General features: G+C 39.2%; 1 protein-coding gene across 2 annotated transcripts in view; it reads left to right on the top strand.

Moving 5' to 3' along the window:
• GYS2 (glycogen synthase 2) overlaps positions 1–19,495 on the top strand; it is a 52,730-nt gene that overhangs the window by 32,795 nt on the left and 440 nt on the right. Inside the window, exons 9-15 of one of the 2 annotated variants that reach the window (XM_014832449.3) lie at positions 28–87; positions 1,012–1,090; positions 2,068–2,181; positions 11,034–11,160; positions 14,972–15,067; positions 15,985–16,148; positions 17,473–17,553. In XM_014832449.3, coding sequence (XP_014687935.1) covers positions 28–87; positions 1,012–1,090; positions 2,068–2,181; positions 11,034–11,160; positions 14,972–15,067; positions 15,985–16,148; positions 17,473–17,553 — 721 coding nt within the window. The remainder of the gene's footprint in view (positions 1–27; positions 88–1,011; positions 1,091–2,067; positions 2,182–11,033; positions 11,161–14,971; positions 15,068–15,984; positions 16,149–17,472; positions 17,554–19,495) is intronic. The other variant, XM_070494383.1, reaches the window with a different exon arrangement.

Below are 19,495 nucleotides of genomic sequence, written 5' to 3'. Positions count from 1 at the left end.
AAGTTATAAATCTTTCTATTTGTCTAGGGACATTGCACATTCCATGAAGGAAAAGTTTGGACAGAAACTCTATGATGCCTTATTAAAGTAGGTGCTTGGAACACTGAACACCGGAAATATTTAAAGCTTCACTATTCAAAGTTAACAGTTTAGACACTCTATTTATGCTGATCCAAATATAAAGAAATGAATAGCCTTTGAAGATGTATTACATCATGTGAGCAGGTTTGGTTTTATCCCTCATCTGACAAATACTTGTAAGCAGGTTGTACAAATCAGAACTTATTTATATATGCAGATAGATTCCAATTCAATGGAAATCTCATTAGGGATTAATATGTCAGTCTGAAGCTGAGGGAGATGTCATGAGATTTTAAGTCAAAATATATACTGACTATATATTAAATATATATTTACTTATATATTAAATTAATGTACATTTATTAATTAATATATTAATCGATGCTAATTAACATGTTTGTTTAATAAATAATAGACATTATTTATTTAAAGAAATTTATTTAAATCGAAATAAATAAATTATTTATATAAATGTGTAAATAAAATCAAATTAAAATATGTTACAAAATAATGAAATATGTAAGAAATATATGGATTTTGTTATGGTATGAGGTGAAAGCGATGTCTCCTGACCCATGGTGGCAGACGTGCATCATTTCTTTTTACCAGCAAACATATCCACTTATAGGTGGACGAGTTGTGACCACTTTAGAACATAGGACTCAGGAGTAGGTAAAATATAAGGGAAGTGTCCTCCTGATGGGCAACATTAATGCTTTAAAAATGGATTTCAATTTTCTTCTTTACTATCCAAAGTGGTCATTTATCAAACTTCCTCACACTTGAGGAATTCGTCTGTGAGCTTCATCAGGAAACTGTGTTTGCTTTACATTTGTTTTTCAAGTGCTTAGAAGGGCATCTCACACCTAGGAAGCACTGAACTAGTGCCAGCTGTTTTTACTTTTATTATTAACATTGTTTTCCCCACAGAGGAGAAATTCCTGACATGAACAATATTTTGGATCGAGATGATCTAACAATTATGAAAAGAGCCATCTTTTCAACCCAGGTAATAAAGAAAAAAGTGCCCATCACTTTCCATAATTGTTCAAATCAATTTAGGCCAATATCTTAATTTATTGGAATGGACTGATTTGGGAAATTTTTGGACCTGAGAGTTAGAAAAGTCATTCTTAAGTATTCACCTAAATAACGACTTTGTACGTTCTCTCTCATGAGTGATTTCCAGGGCTCCTTTTTAAAATCTTGTGGAATTTTTCTTTGTATCCAGTTAAGAAATTCATTCAGGGGCCAGCCCTGGTGGCCTAGTGGTTAAGTTTGGTGCACTCTGCTTTGTGGCTCAGGTCAGGTTCCCAGGCATGGACCTACACCACTCATCTGTCAGTGGCCATGCTGTGGTGGCGGCTCACATACAAAAAAGAGGAAAATTGGTAGCAGATGTTAGCTCAGGATGAATCTTCCTCAGCAAAAATAAAAAACAACAAAAAATTCATTCAGAAACAATATAGACAATTGAAAACTGTGTATATTGCAATGACAACAAAAAACCTCCTAAAGTTTTCAAAAAGCGTTGAATTCTGAGTCACAATAGAGAAAAGGTGACTATTTCTCAGTCAAGTGAAATTACTGCAAAAAAGGAAAGATTAGTATTGTGTTACGCACACACTGAAATCTTGTCATAACAGTGAGGCATCAGGCATGAGAAGACAGCCCTGCTAGGAGGATCCAGGAGATTTCAGGACACCCTTTCCAGATAAGTACCAGAAGCAGTCAAGAAATCTAGGCCTTTCATACAGTGGCCACAGGTGAAAAACAAAAATGTTGTGTGTTCACAGTATCCACAGGAAGTTCTTCAACCCATTATCCTCCTCTGAAATATACACAAAACTTAGTCATCATCATTACTGTCGTCTCAGAAGACTGAAAGCGTCAGATTGGATGACATGTTGCCAATGACCTATTGTTGAAATTAGTCACACTTATTAATTCTTTCCACAATTGACATTTTCTTTCCTGTTACTTCAGCGACAGTCTTTGCCTCCAGTCACCACTCACAACATGATTGATGACTCCAGTGATCCCATCCTCAGCACCATTAGACGGCTTGGGCTTTTCAACAGCCGCACAGACAGAGTCAAGGTAGAACTATTGTTGATGTAGGACACTTCACAGTGATAGAGAATATATTTTTTGAGAATTTATTAGAAGCCTCTTTTGTTTTAACATCTATCAGAAATATTTTAAATGATATTTCTAAAAACATTAATTCTGTGTCCAGTCTTGGCTAGTTAAAGAATAATGACTATTTTGAAATCATTCCTGAAAACTGAAGAATATTTATGGCTTTGAGTCATAATTCTAGCATTTATTGTCATTGTACAATACTGTCAGTAAGCATAAGGAAATTACCTAATTCTAATGTTACAAATATATTCTAAGAATTACTTTAATTAATGAATCTCTGAGATTAACATGAATGGTCTTTGTTTCTTCCTGATAAAGTTCAGTTTAAGGGAATAATATGAGAAGCTTCCAGTTTCAGAGAACATGGCTAATGACGTTTTTAAGTAATTGTCTATAGACCAACTAGTTCTTTTGACTCTTGAGTTTCTACAACGACTAGGTGTGGCGTTAGCTGCATGGAAAAGGACTGGTTTCTACCACTGTGGAACTTAATCTCCACAATGTTTATTGAGGGTCTATATTGTTCTAGGCGGGGGGCTAGGTGTGGGGGACAGTGGTGAGCATCTGAACAGAGAATTGTTTATCTCTACTCAATTCCATTCACCGGTATTCCAGATCAGGTTGTCATAAGCTTTTACTAATCTTTTCAAAGGTCCCACTTTTCCCTTTTCTTTCACCTTTAGCAGATGAATTCAGTGAGTTGTAAACTCCTTCAGTGTCCCTCCATTGTGGTCTCAAAGACAGATTTTGACCTGTTCTTCCTTCTTTTCCTTCAGGTTCTAAGGGTTGTTCTGGGATCTCATGCCCTCTCACATTCTTAGGAAACTGGCCCTATGTACCCTCTCTTATATTGTAGGTTTACTAGCTCCTTCCTATGGTGTCTATAAATATTCTTTAAACTTCTCCACAATAAAAAACAAACTTTGCCTTAACTCTGTCTCTTCTTGATGTTTTTAAATGTTTCTGTCTTCCCTACTCTTCTCTGCAAAATTACTTGGAAAAAAATAGCCTATTCTCAAATTCATTTCTCATCTTGCATTCACTCCTTGATATAGGCATGAATCGATGTAGTGGAGGGAGACACCTGGACTGTTGAGAGATGACAAGGGCCTCTTACAAAGGCCATTCCAGAAGTGCTGGAGAGGACAGAAGGATGGGAGAGATGGTTGCATGTGGAAAAGATCTTACATAGTGCCCAACCGACCTTGGGAATGAGAAAGAGGGAGGAAGCAGGGATAATATCCTGGCTTCAGTATTTAACAATGCTTTCTAAAAACTAAAGAAAGGCTTTAACAGAAGTAGGTTTGAGGGTCACGTCACAAATTGAGTTCCGTTTTTTTTTTTTTAAGATTTTATTTTTTCCTTTTCCTCCCCAAAGCCCCCCAGTACATAGTTGTATATTCTTCGTTGTGGGTTCTTCTATTTGTGGCATGTGGGACGCTGCCTCAGCGTGGTCTGATGAGCAGTGCCGTGTCCGCGCCCAGGATTCGAACTAACGAAACACTGGGCCGCCGGCAGCGGAGCGCGCGAACTTAACCACTCGGCCACGGGGCCAGCCCCTTGAGTTCCGTTTTTGATAGTTGAGTTTGACTTACATGTGAGACAGTCAAGTGGAGATGTTGAATAGGTCCTTAGAAAATGTGGGTCTGGGGTTTGCAAGGGCAATCGTGAAGGGAGCCATTGGTGTGTGCAGTGGTGGAGACCAGGGAATGGCACCCCGCTATGCTGGAAGACCAGGGTAAATAAGTGGGGAAAAGTGTTGACCTAGGGAAACTGTAAGATTTAGGAGGGCATTAAGAGATGAAAAGTCGGAGAAAGAAAGAAAGAGCCGAGAATTAGAAAAGAAAAATATCTCAGAAATCAAGGCAGGAGAAATTTTCATGATAGCAGGAAGAGCTCATAATACAGCATTAAGTGATACAAGCTGCATATAAAGTTTTCCGTACTGTGTTAACCCTTTCATTTCAGACATATTCTACATACACACACAGATACACACATATATGTGTATGTTGCCCTATACCATAGAATTATGGGTGATTTTTATTTTCTCATTTGTCTTTCTGCATTAACAAAATTTCAACACCTAGCACACCTCCTATAATAGGAGGAAAATTTTTCACTGGAAATGCAGGAATGTCTCTGCCAAGGATGCCCCATTCTTTACATTTTTCAGCAGGATTGGATCCGCAGACACTTACCTCACTGCAGAGGGTATCAACACCAACTTGGCCTCGTTCTCACGTAGTTTACCTTAGACTGCACCTTCTCAATTTTTTGTTTTTTGGAAAGGAAATAATGGGGGCAAGAAAACCTCTCATTTCCCTGTAGATTTCTGTTTTTCTCAGGACCTTTTATGTCACACCTGTATCTAAATCTGTGGTTCTTTCTCTGATGATCTATCTGTGGCTGGCACACGTTATGTACAATAAATACATATGAAAGGGGGGATATGGGGTGAAAAGAAGGGATAGGTCATGAGGCTGACTATGGTTCATGCTTCCCTTACTCATAGGAAGATTGAGGCTGGAAGGTCCCTTGAAATTGGAAGCTTAAAACAAAGTATGCTTTGCTGATCTACATTTTTTTTCAAAAGTGTGGTAACAGTGAAGCAATGCCCCAGGAATGGACAAGGACCTTATTTCCTAAATACGTTAAACACTTTCATACCTCTGCGTCTCTGCTCATGTAAGTCTATCTTTCTGAAATACCCTTAGCTCAGCCGTTCTAACAATTCTGTTGGGATCCAACCTAAAAGTTATCTCTTCTTTGCACTTTTCCTTAATACACATTCATCTACTGCAGACAGAATTTGGTTTTTTTATCTGCATTCCCAAGACACTTTATATCTACAGCAATTATAGGAATTATCACATTGAATTATATATATATATATTTTAAATTTGTGTATCCATTTTTCCACAGATACTGTGAGTTCTTTGAGGCAGCAATCATATCTCATATACATTTTCTCAGTTTTTGTCCTCTGAGAAGCAGATCCCCAAGACAAAATTAAATATAAAAGCACTGATTGGCAGAAATGTCTGTGAAGGATAGAAAGATTGAAAGCAAGAGTAAGCGGAGAGGTGCAGTCAGACACTGTAAAGAGAAAGCAAGAAGGAAGGAGGAGCTGCAGAGGCAGCCCAGTTCTAAAAATGTCAGCCTATTTTTTTTTACAGAAAGCCAAGTGTATTTAATGAAAAACTAGAATTAATAAAAATTAGCACATACATAAAAGTATGCATACATAGCCAGACTATCTAGTGACTCATAAAGGGGAAAAGCAGTGGTCCAGGACCACTCAACATGGCTTGTCATTTAATGGAAGAAAACACACACACACACACACACACGTACACACATGCACACACACACGCATGCATGCGTGCACGTGTGCCCATAAAAACTAAACAAAAATAATTTTCAACAATATAGTCAATCTACAGCTAACACAAATTCAGAATTCTTTTATAATGCTTCCTTTCTTAATACAAAAGACACCCATTAATATATTAGTGTTACTACATGCAATATTTTCCTGTAGTTAACAATCTTTTCTTCATATTTTACCTTCACATGTATCTTCCACCTAGCAAAACAGTTTCAGATTGGCAGGCAGATGGCTGCCTTATTCTATGAGCAATTGAATGCAACGGTTTAATGGGGAGCTGTATTAATAGGGATAGGAATTCTCCAAGCAAAGTTTGCTCATTAAAAGAATCACCCATTGGGCAGGAATGGGTTGGCATTGGTACCCATCTCGGCCAGTTCTATAGGCTACAGATGCTGTGGTGGATCCAGAGGGGAGGCAGGCGGGGCTGTCAGTCAAGATCCCTGGGCCAGGATCTCTTGAAGGAAATCTGAGCAGCAAATTCAGGGCTGCCACATCCATAGAAAACGCAGTATCCCAAGTCCTTAAAGATGAAAATTATGCTATCTCACTTTACATCTATGCCACACAATCAATTTTTAACTTTACTTAATCTACCTGTACCTTGGTCTTCTCATTTGTAAAATGGTGGTAATATAGCCCCGCGCTCAGGGAATTGTTGCAAGGATGAAATCAATAATAGACGCTGCTTTTAGCATGGTCCCTGGCACATAGAAATTGCAGAATAAATATTAGCTTTTATTAGTACTTTGTCCAGTACATAATGGGTACTCAATATTTTTTAGAAGAGAAGTGTGAACAGAGTTTGGTAAGAGTAGTAGATAGAGGATTTATCTTTTTCTGCAGGGCTTAATAAACTCTTTATCAAAGAGAGGACGTGTTAGCTAGATCTTGATCAATGAGCAGGAGTTCACTATGCAAATGACAGGAGGGAGGGCTCACCAGGCAGAACAAATAGATGACAAGGCACAGAGATACAAAAGCACATGGTTTATGTAGAGTGAATGGAGAAGGAAGTTTGTTTCATACAAATTATGTTTATGCAAACTCATGAATATTTTGACGTATTCATTGGTTATGATCAGAAAGCAAACACACACACTCATACACAAAATAAATAAAAGAAAGCACTGAGATAAAGTTGGTCAAATCAGAATTAGGTATTTTGTTTGTTAATAGTATCCTTTAAAAGCTTGAAACTAACTCAGGGCCCGTGCTAAGATAAGAACCTATTTGCACACCTGCAGATTTATAGAATGCTATAGAATGGTTCTTAACTCTCAGACTGAATTGACAAATTTTTTCTAAGAAAATGACCATTCGATTGAGGAAATGTTGCAGATTATTTTGAATTTGAACTTATCATTGATCCTGCCTTGATAGCGGGGAGCAGTGAGAAAAGTCTAGACTGCAGACTTCAGGTCTCAACCCTCTGCTGTCGCCCTGTGAACATTAACTTCCTGGGACCTTACTGCCCTCCTAGGATAAATACAGTCAGAGGGTTTTTGTTGTTTGTTTTTTCCCTGCTGATTCGGGGCACGCTGTGTGCCAAGTGCTCTGCTGGGGGCTTTTGTACACAGGATCTCATTTAATCCTCTAACCTTGGGCTGATCTCTAATATCCTCTCTGCCCTGGGTTTCTGCAATTGGCTGTTTTAGGGTCCAGAGCAGCTGTTTTCTTATTTTAGTTGTGCTGTCATTCTGTTTGGCTGAGAACAAAACGAATGAGCCACGATGTTTTCCTGTTCCGAAATGGGCTTTGGAGAGTACAAATTTTCCTAAGCTTGGAAATGCCAAAGTAGGCACAATGCCTTTCAAATCCCCCTTTGTTGCTATTTGCCAAGAGAGTATAATGGGCTGTCAATTTGCTGGTGGCCCAGACACAGTCAGTATCCATGTCTCTTCTCTCTTTTCCTAGTGCAGTACTTTGCATGTAATAAAAACTCAAATCACATTTTGTGGAGGAAAATATTGTATCCATTTTTAATTTGCCAGTTTGTGGTTCTTGTGATTGAATAAAGCGTCATTTTTAGGTACTGTTTTCGGGCATTTTACCATTTTATCTTTTAAATTTAACATATTTCCTTTTTTTGGATCTACTGAGATATAACTAATGCCTGTAAAGTCTTAGTTTCCTTATTTCTAAAATTCGGACAATGAAAATGTCTATTCTACCCATCTCACAATGGGTAATCTCAAGGATTAAATGAGGTAATAGATATGAAAAGTACATATAGCATTTAAAGTATTATTCAACTACTGTTATTATTATCATATATCCAAATTAGGGTTTTTTCCCAAAGTAATCTCTTTGGAAGAATATATACTTATTCCATGAATAAAAAACAAAAAGTGTAGTGTGTTTGCTTGAGAAATAGTTTCTTTTTCCTTTTCTCTTCCGCTCGCTTTCTCTTTCCCGTTCCTTCCTGAACAATTCAGGTCTAAAGCCATTAGGTGGGGCAACACAAGGTAGGTGTCTACACTGGAAGGGGGAGTGAGCGTGCTGCGACGTCCAGTGAGAGGGCTGGGGGCCCAGGCAGGGTGAGGAGGGTCCTCACAGCTGGGGGTCAGAGCCAGGGCTGAGTGAGGCGGGTGTCTGCGCATGTGAGGGAGGGGCGGCGGAGGGAGGCTAGCAAATGGAGGGAGAGTGTCTGAGTCTGCTAGGGCTGCTACAGCAAAAGACCACAGACCGGGTGCCTTCGAAACAACAGACATTCTCAGTTCTGTAGGCTGGGAAGTCCAAGATCAAGTTGCCAGCTTGGCTGAGCTCAGGTGAGGAGCCTCTTCCTGGTTCATAGATGGTGACTTCTCACTATGTCCTCACTTGGTGGGAGGGGCTAGGATCTCTCTCTCTTTTATAAGGCACTAATATAGATATTATATATAATATAATATATTTTATATTTATATATAATGTAATGTAACAATGTATATTTACATTTTATATATATATAAAATCCCAGTATTTTAAAATCAGATTTTATTTTTAATAACTACGTAGCTATGGGAGAAGGCTGACAGATAACCTAATAATAGTTCAGGAAGAACTTTAGTAAATAGGAGAAATAGGAAAATTCATTCATCCGGGTGGGCCGTGAAGCAGCTGTCCTATTCACAACTTTCCAATGACAGCCACGCTCTCTCTTGTCTCTGCCTTCGCAGAGCGATACAGGCAGTGCAGTCCTAGAACTGGCTCACACCAGTGCAGGAGAGCCGGTTGTCAAATTTCAGAAATTTTGTGAGTCAGTTTTAAACGCAGCCATTGTTTAAAATTAAGTTATATAAAGCTAAAAATAAATCAATTATATCAAATGAAAGGTTCAAAACTCATCTCATCCTGATTACCTGTGCTCTTACTTTACCTATGCTCTTGAGGTTATTTATGGCAATCATGCCCACGTGGTGGAAATACTCTCTGATGATGCGCTGCTGCTCTTGCCATCTCCAGTTGAGTGACATCACATTGGTAGCTTGAAATTGGCCATGGTGATTTCATTTGTACAGTGAAAGTAGGTGAACACCACACATCATGGCTTGGTTAAGTGTGTATTGATTGTCTAGACTTAGAAAAATGATGGAGAAATATTAGCAATGCAGATTAAACTTAAAATTATTGTGGGCATAGTCATTACACAAAATTGTGAGTGGCACAAAAATATGAGGAAATATTTTTTCATTATTCCAAAGCTAATATCCAACTCAGAGAAGAGGTCTCTCATGTCACAGAAGAACCTATGAAGTTCTGACACGTATCTCTCTGTTTTACTTTCTTTTACTCATTAGCAAAGGAATCATTCAACATTTATGTCCAAATTACATTGTCATCAATCAACACCATAAGTTGGTTACGAATACCAGATTTTAGCAAAAATCAGCAAAAGCATTTTGGAGTATTTGACTATATAGAACTTACAATAAGAAAGACTATGTATATTTTTAATAGACTTTTTTGGAGAAGTATTAGGTTCACAGCAAAACTGAGCAAAATGTACAGAGAGTTCCCAGATACCCCCTGCCCGCCCCCCCCCCCCCCACACACACACATAGCCTCCCCTGCTATCTGGGTCCTGCACCACAGTGGTATATTTGTTGCAATCAATGAACCTACACTGACACATTATCATCACCAGAGATCCGTAGTTCACATGGAGTTCACTCTTGGTGTGGTACGTTCTATGGGTTTTGTTAAATATATGACATGTATTCACCATCATAGTATCATACAGAATAGTTTCACTGCCCTAAAAATCCTCTGTGCTCTGCCTATTCAAGCCTACCCCACCAAGCCCGATCTTTTTATTGTCTCCATAGTTTTACCTTTTCAGAATGTCCTATAGTTGGAATCATATGCTATGTGATCTTTTCAGATGGCTTCTTTCACTTGGTAATATACATTTAATTTTCCTCCATGTCTTTAATGGCTTGATAGCTCATTTCTTTTTAGCACTGAATAATATCCCATTGTCTGGATGTATCACAGTTTATCCACCCATTCACCTCCTAAAGGACATTCGGTTGCTTCCAAGTTTTAGCAATTATGAATAAAGCTGATATAAACCTTTGTGTACATGTTTTTCAGTGTACATTTTTTATTTTTTGGAAATTGTATGCTACGCATCCTTTATATCAGTAAAATCAGTAAACTTACGTACAAATGTATACTTTTACTTTGGTTTTTCGGTTCTTGAACATTTACCAGCACACCACTGCTTAGAGGCCTTGGTAAACACTTTGGCTTTTACTGTGAGTGGAATGGGAAGCCACTGAAGGATTCTGAGCAGGGGAGTGGCTGACATTTTTAAAGGTTCACTCTGGTTGTTGTGTTGAGTAGAGATCTTAGTGGAATAGAAGCAGGAAGAAAGAGTAGGAAGCGATTGCCTCCGGGGAAGAGAGACCGGTGGCTTGGGTGAGGGCGTCTAGTCTGATCTAATCTAGATGAGATTCCTAGAACATCTTCCCTGTCCTTTGGCTCTCTTTCACTTGACTAGTTCATGCTTGGGGCCCGTGAGGGCAGTCTATTAAATAGTCCCTCTCTTTCCTCTTCAAGGCGGGAACGAGTTGAGAAATACGACAGGGGCAAACAATTAGAGAACCAAATAAAACTTTTATTTGTGGTAAAGCCTGGTTTGGGGGATGTAGTTTAGCATGAGAACAAAAATGGGCACACTCATTGGCCGCCCTCCAATCTCGGCCTTGGAACCTGAGCGGAAAGTTAGTCGGCAGAGTAGATTCTTACCCAGAATGGAGAGAGGAGGAAAAAGTCCCCGGACTTTTAACTCTCTCTTTCTCCCTTTTTTTTGCCTTGAGTCTAGAACACAAGGATTCTACAGTATTGAAATAACCAAATTGTAGGCGATTTTCTGCTTTAATTTCCCCTTTCTCTCTTTTTTTTCTCATTAGAATTTTCCTTTTTTTAGGTGATTTTGCACCCAGAGTTCCTATCCTCCACGAGCCCATTATTACCCATGGATTATGAAGAGTTTGTCCGAGGTTGTCATCTTGGAGTATTTCCGTCTTACTATGAACCGTGGGGTTATACTCCAGGTATGGGGTGTATAGATGGTGGAATGTTTTGAGTTGTATTAATATTTTATTTCATGCGTATGTTTATAATATTCAAGTTGATATGTAATTTCTCCTAAGGTTTTGGTTTTGCAGTTTCTTTTAAAAGTAATTTTGTTTGGGGGCCGGCTGGGTGGTGCAGCGGTTAAGTTCGCACGTTCCACTTCTCAGCGGATCCTGGGTGCGGACATGGCACCGCTTGGCAAAAGCCATGCTGTGGCAGGCGTCCCACGCATAAAGCAGAGGAAGATGGGCATGGATGTTAGCTCAGGGCCAGTCTTCATCAGCAAAAAGAGGAGGATTGGCAGCAGTTAGCTCAGGGCTAATCTTCCTCAAAATAAATAAATAAATAAATAAATCCATAGATGGAATAAAAAAAGTGATTTTGGTTGGATCTGTCTCAGGGGTCAAATTTATGCTTTGTAGATCCTGACTTAAGAACAAAGACAGAGATTATGTAGGTGTACCAGCGTGTGGTCGGGCATATGTTAGTGGGTATCTGAGTTATTGCCTCCTTGCATCCCCCTAAAAAAGAATGTTTTATAATATGCAAAGATTATATATTATTTCATTATCTCCACCAGTCCCATCTATTAATGTGAAGAAGAAATTGGTTAATATGGGAAGCAATTGTCCAGCAAAACTCACACATTCACATGCTTAAAGAAACAAATAGGCCGGCTCTGTGGTCGAGTGGTTAAGTTCGCGCGCTCTGCTTCTGTGGCCCAGGGTTTCGCTGATTCGGATCCTGCGCTCGGACATGGCACCGCTCATCAGGCCACACTGAGGCGGTGTCCAATGTGCCACAGCTAGAAGGACCTGCAACTAAAAAAATATACAACTATGTACTGGGGGGATTTGGGGAGAAAAAGCAGAAAGAAAAAAAAAAGAAGATTGGCAACAGTTGTTAGCTCAGGTGCCAATCTTTAAAAAAAATATTGTGAGCTCTTTAAGGAGAATGGATTATATTGCATTTAAAAAAATAAACAAATAGGATAAAAAGATGTAAGTCTTCTTCACACTCTTGTCTCTCAAAAAGAGGTATTTTTTAAGATAAAATACCAGTTCAGTGGTAGGTATTATGCCCAACGACATTGTTACATTCAGACCCTCTTTCCCCCCAAACCCTCTTTTTTAACAAATGGTGGGTTCTCAGATCCCCGGTCTATTTTTCTTTTCTGGTCCCAACTAGCATGGCTGCCATTAGCATCAAGAATGATCAATTTGTATTTGTACTGAAGTGCTTAATTAAAAAGGAAACAAGTACTTTTATATACATGCAATACAAAGAATATAATAATGACTTTTCCACCTCTTATCGGTAATCAGAGATTTTCCTCCTGGCTTAGATATAATTCCACTTATAATTTTAAAATAAAAGATTCAGAAAACATTTTTATTTATAATTAATGTTTTGCCTTCTGCATCTCAGTGTCATCATTGCCCAAATAAGGGGCAGCAGCAGTCAAGGTTAGGGAGATCAGAGGCAGGATTACAAAGAGGAAGAATTTTTCAAATCTTTGCATTCTGATTCCAGAATTTAAATAAAGAATTTAAAATTCTAAATAAATAGGATCCTTTAATTTTTCAATAGGAGCAACATGAGGGCTCTGCATCTTTTGACATAAGGTCCTATTTTATTGTTCTAGGTGCACCATGAATAATTTGCCAGCAGCTATAAAAACATTAAAACTTCTCAGGAAAAATAGATAAAGGATTATCCCTTCTTGAAACATGACATAGGAAAGTAATTGCTCTAACTCCAGCTATATCTCTTGTCGTTCTAACAATTGTTATTAGCATCAGTTCTACTTTTGTGAAGGTGGTGTCTTCTTACTTATGAAATCCCAAGATAATTATCTTACATTGTTTATAATACAGTCTCTACCTTTTGAGATACATAAAACACACATTCCACTGATGTTATTAACAACATGTTGTTATTGACTCTTGTTTCTCTTATTTCTAGTAAGTATCGTAATGTACTATTGGAAGTATCAAGCACAGAGAAGCACAAAACCAATGCCTGAGTGATGGAGGAAGTGTGGGAAGTCATTTATGTTGAATAAAGAGAACATTATATAACTCATAGCAGACTTTCCCACAAAATGTCATCTTATAGGACAAAGTTAAACTTAACCTGAAATGAAAGAGGATGTATATCTCACGTTTTATGATAAAGGCCAGCAAAGCTGTTACAAAAGATAAATAGACGGAAAAAGCAGTTTGAGAAATACTCCACAGTGAATGAGTCATTCTGTTTTAAATTAACCGAAGGAAGTTGGCCACTCCTTACCTAACCCGAAAACTAACTAACCTATAGTTACAGAAATAAAGAAATCACGGGTGGTGTAAGTTTGGCCTTAGCATATTAGGTAACTCCCTAATTTAAAAAATAATCATTTTTTGTGATACTAACTCTAACTCCAGAGATTATTCGTTAAAATCTGTGTTTTTTGTTTTGAGAAAACTCAATGAACGTAAGCTCTTATTTCATTAAATTTATTCAGTTAACATATATTCAGCTTACCTGGGTACCTGGCATTTTACTACATGTGTGTTAATGAGTATTTAAAAAAATAAGGATCTGTGAAGTTCCGTAGAATTATAGGCAAAATATGTGAGTGTATATAAAGATATACACACATATATGTATGAAAATTTTTCTGAGGAGTTCCAGAGTTTTCATCGGATTCTTAAACGGGTCAATAATCTCCATCCCACCTTCCTCTCCTCTAGCACCCCCTCAAAAATTAGGAAACCACTCCTCTCTAGAGCCCAATCAAGAGGAAATATTTGCAGATCAGGAGAAAGGCCACTGTTTAAATCCTATTACTTCACGGGTAACGGGGTAATCTCTTTTTTCCCACCCATCCCTGCTAGCCAACTGAGAATAATTCAATATAATCAAATATAAATTCCTTGTTAAAAATGCAGACATCCTTAGGGCCGGCCTGGTGGCACAGCAGTTAAGTTTGCATGTTCTGCTTCAACAGCCCAGGGTTCACCGGTTCAGATCCCGGGTGTGGACCTACACATTGCTTGTTAAGCCATGCTGTAGCAGGCATCCCACATATAAAGTAGAGGAAGATGGGCATGGATTTTTAGCTCAGGGCCAGTCCTCCTCAGCAAAAGGAAGAGGATGTTAGCTCAGGGCTAATCTTCCTCGGGGAAAAAAAAAAAAAAAAAGCAGACATCCTTGAGAGTGGGTAAGTTTCTTAAGACATATCTGATATTTTTTGAAAAACAGGTTTTGACTACAAGGTGAGAAACTAAAACAGATTCAGGGTTTGCTGAGTACCTATGAAAGTGGAAGGGATTAGTGCCAAGGGAGGTACTTGTGATGGGTGCATGTCATGTCCAAAACATATTTGCATACCCCATAAACATGCCAGATTCTTAGAGAGACCAGCTTAGAATGGAACAAAACCCAAAACCAGCTGGAATGAGAGAGGCAGGATAGAGTAGCAGATCCATGCAAGAGTTCTGGAGCGGGACGCCTGGCTTCAAATCCCAGCCCTACTGTGTCCCCTGGCTTTGTGAAGCCGGGCAAGCACTTAACTTCTCTGTGCCTCAATTTCTTCATCCATAAGATGAGGATAATGATAGCCTCACTTCACAGGGTTGTTGGGAAGATTAACTGAGTTAATACATGTAAAGAGCTTAGTACCGTGCCTGGTGCAAAGTACACATGGCTATTACTAGGTGGACTGGGACTTTTTTTCTCCGCTGCATGCATAAGAGGATACAGGAGCTGGACTGAAGCCAAGTCTTTGTCTATTTCCCCTGGCAGCTGAATGCACCGTGATGGGCATCCCCAGTGTGACAACCAACCTTTCTGGCTTTGGCTGTTTCATGCAGGAGCACGTGGCTGATCCGACTGCATACGGTGAGGTTTTTCATCATTAACCCAATCCCGGGAGAAGTAACCTCTAACCAGACAAAACACAGGGTCTTTTCAGAGGCTAGCTCTAAAGCTAGCTTTATGGTTAAACTCATGTTTATACTTTTGTTTAATTGAAAATAGGTTTAATTATGCATTCTATAGAAGAGATGAGAATCTATTAATATTAAATACATTGCCCAAAAGACAAACTGCAAAAGGAGTGCTAAACCTGGACAAACTTCGCCCTTTTATCTTCTTTTTTTTTTTCTGAACTGGTTTGGCCCTCTGCTACTTAAAAGTGATATTACAATAACTGTGGGCTTAGAGGACGTCGTATATTGGTTGGCATAATTATTTAAAAGGTCCATGCCAAGTTAGCAAAATTCACTTACATTGGTTTAAGACACCAGGAGAATTTGCATGTTACCATCTCTATGTCCACGTTGCCTAGCAGCAAGAAAAGTTCAAACGGGAAGGGTTCTCTGCTGACACACTGCCAATTCCTTGGTCTTTGAGAGCTGCGTTGTTGCTGTTCTTTCCTCAGGCTGGAGCTGTGGCTCTCAGCCGTGGCTGCATGTGGAAACACTGAGGAGCCTCAACAGCACTGAGACGCAGCCCTCACCCCAGAGATCCTAGTCAGTCAGCAGCCCAAGGGAGAGTCACTAATCCAGGGTGTCCCTATACTGCCAGATTTTTTTTAGCAAGGTCCATTTTCTTGGCTCTGTGTTGGTGATGGTTATAAACCATTAGAAGGAGATCACAGAAGAAACAGCCTAGGAAGGGAAAAGATAAAGCATAGGCAACAGGGGTGTCAGGGCGTGCATAATGTATATGGTCTAAGACAGAGCCTGAGTAACGCGAGAAGAAATGCTCTAAGCTTAGCTCTGCTTTTACCCCTGCTTGGCTCTTGTGCCCTTCAGGTATTTACATCGTTGACAGGCGGTTCTGCTCTCCAGATGATTCCTGCAATCAGCTGACTAAGTTTCTCTATGGATTTTGCAAACAGTCACGCCGCCAGAGAATTATCCAGAGGAACCGAACTGAGAGGCTCTCAGATCTTCTGGATTGGAGATACTTGGGCAGAGTAAGCAAGTTTGCGATCCGCACAGAGGACCGCTTTAAAAATTCCACCGGACTATGGAAGCCTTGATTCTAGTCGTAATCTGTCAAGCCAACTCAGAATCATAATTGTCAGAATCTCAGTGAGGTTTTCACATATATTTTTTACTTAATGTGAATTTGTAAAATCCTAAACCCAATTCTTCACATTTAAGCTGAGCCCATAGCAGCAAGTCCATCAGCATCTGGCACTAATCTTACTGGCTATTTTATTGTCAATGTCTAACGAAGCATTACAGGTCTGCAGAAATGTTTCATGAAGATGAGGGAAACATCAGATGAAAAGTCCCTACTTTATTTCACTCTAAGTGATAATGTGATCATAATCCTCAGCTGCAGTGGGAAGTGCGAATATTATTGTTTTCAAAATTACGAGTAGAGGAAATACCTTCTTTCAGTTGTGCAAAAAGTTTATAAATACGCAGATGTTCATATATCTTAGCACTGGATGATTTAATAAAAGATCAATTGACTTTGCCTTCACGTAATGTATCTGCTTAGATATGGTTAAACATCCCTCGGGGCCGGCCCGGTGGCGCAGTGGTTAAGTGCGCACGTTCCGCTTCTCAGCAGGCTGGGGTTCGCTGGTTCCGATCCTGGGTGCGGACGTGGCACCGCTTGGTACGCCATGCTGTGGTAGGCGTCCCATGTATAAAGTAGAGGAAGATGGGCATGGATGTTAGCTCAGGGCCAGGCTTCCTCAGCAAAAAGAGGAGGATTGGCAGTAGTTAGCTCAGGGCTAATCTTCCTCAAAAAAAAAAAAAAAAAAAAATCCCAGACAAATGATGGATGCTGCCATTTGCTAAGTATCTACCCACACTAATGCCCCTGCTCATTACAACCCAGGATGATTGAATTTACTGTCTTCATTTCATAATGAAAGCAGAATGATAAGGCCCTTCGAAGTTATGTTTCTTACCTATGGTCTGAATCAGGATTTAAATCCAGCTTGTCTGATTATTCAGGCCCCATTTTTTCATCCATGCCATACTGCTTCTCTATAGAATGAACAGTGTTTTCAGTCACCGGAGTGCTCAATTCACTCTTCAGTAAGGCCAGTATGATTTTCCCTCCAATATTTTGTGGTGTTTCTCTACCATGTCGTTGAAAAATAATAAAACGATAAACTGTCATTCTTTCTTTCTGATTCCCAAACTTCAGGTGAATAGAATCTGCTCCTTTCTAAAAAATATATTTCATAACTAGGAGGATAATATTTTATATAATAACTTGGTTATTGAGGTATATAAATCTTTTTTTTAACCTTTGAATTGATCTTTATCATATAGTATTACCAGCATGCCAGGTACCTGACATTAAGCAAAGCTTTTCCAGATAAATTCCATATGGAACCTACATCACCACCAACGGTAAATACTTTATGTATTGTTTATTTGTTTTGAAAGCTAAACTTCTTATTTGCGGCAAGTCCTAACAATACCTTTTAATTTGGAAGTAGCTAAGTACACAAACTATTATGCTTTTTCATAGTGTGGTATCAACACAAAGAATAGAGGAACTCTCAGACCCAGTCATAGTGCCCGATTCAGAATCAGCTTTACGTATAGAATAAGCAGACAGTCAGCTAATTCACGTCACCGGGGAAGCACCGCCATATTAAAACTGTCTCTGCCTTGGTGCTTGAAAATGCTCCATTAGACGTCCAATCTTTTGGGAGTTGTTCAAAACTAAAGTGGTCTGCTTTAACAAGAAGTTAATTTGTTATCCAAGGAAGTGTTTAAATGTAGGATGATGACTTGGCAAAGGTCATCAGATTCACTTAGAAGGATATAAGACAGGAAACACAGCTTGAAGAAGGGCAGCACCAGGCATTTCTCTTCAGTGGGATCAGTCCTTCCAGCAGTCTAGGTAGTGGTCCAAGAGCTGAACTTCTTTGCTCCTCTACCCACCAGATGAAAGCTTAGGTGCAAAAACATGAGACCCATACCATTGCGTATGAGCTCCATCTTAGCTTAGTAGTTCCATGCCCCACAGGAGCCAATATCATGTAAATATCCACAGACAAGCTCCATGTCTCCACAGGAATGTGCCCAATTATAAGAGGCATCAAATTCACGGAATCCCAAAAGCTATGGATCCTCATCAAGTATTTATAGATCCTCTGAGTTCAGATGTAATTTCTCAATCAGGAGTCATTTTTATCGTGAACAATTTTGCCTAATAGCACAACTGACATTCCACCTATATCAGGTGTCCAGAACAGATCTAGAAAGTTAACCCAAGGTAAAATTTGCCCATAGTGAAGGTGTAAGGGTTTCGTAAATTCCTCAGTCTACAAATTCCAACTCCCATGTTCACACTTCTAACAGAGTTAGTTGCTTAATATTTGGAGGCAAACCTGCACCTGATGATAATTCAGCTATATTCATCCATTTATCTCCTTACTCAACTGAAAAGCATTGAGTATCTACTCTGAGCCAGGTCGTAAGTGCAGGACTGCGCTCTTTTTCTCTATTGCTTTCAATACAGAAAAGTAAAGTATCTGAGCCTGGAAATGACTGTTCACGTATGACATAAAAATAGTTGAAATACGCAGTGACAAGTGCTGTAACAATTTTATACATTTGTCTCCCCGTTCCAGCCTGTGCACTTCTAGATGGGAGGGATCATGGTCTTCATCTTTGTTTCCTCAGTGGCATTATGGTGCCTGACTCATAGTTGGTGCTTAGTATGCTTAGCAAATAAGTTATCTCAGTGAAGCTTAGGTAGAAGGGCAATTTGATTAAAACCTAGTGATACTTGCTCATTAACTGAAATAAAAGTGACTGGTGGAATTTCAGGGTCAGCTAAGTGGCCTGGCTTCCAGGATTCTTTCTAATGGTGGCTGTCCACACATGTACGTCCAGGCTGCCCATGTCATGCAATTTCATCGAGCAGATCTGAAGGATGACATAGAGTCTGACACTGTCAGCAGTGTAATATGGCAGTTGAGATTAAAGGCTTTGGAGTCATCACCGCCCTGGTACAAAGCTTTGCTCTACCACTTACCTGCTGTGTGACCTTGGGCAAGTCATTTGTCCTCTCTAACTTTCAATTTCCTTTTGTAAATGGGAAGAACAAATTTATCAGAGTTGTTACAATGATTAAATAAGGTAACATATGTATAGCACCTGGCATATTTCAGTGCTTAATAAAGGGTAGCTGTTTATGTCATGAATCTTTCTTGACCTTGGTAGTAGCAGAATCAAAGTTAATAGCCCCTAAACTGACCAAAAAATACATCCAACTATGTTTTTCATTAAATGCACATGCATAGTGTTTACATTGTTGAAAATCCAGAAGTCATTATAA

The sequence above is a fragment of the Equus asinus genome, chromosome 22, assembly GCF_041296235.1.
Source record: "Equus asinus isolate D_3611 breed Donkey chromosome 22, EquAss-T2T_v2, whole genome shotgun sequence".
In the NCBI taxonomy this organism is placed as follows: domain Eukaryota; kingdom Metazoa; phylum Chordata; class Mammalia; order Perissodactyla; family Equidae; genus Equus; species Equus asinus.
The sequence above is the reverse complement of the archived record's forward strand: the minus strand, read 5'-3'. Positions and strand labels throughout refer to the sequence as shown.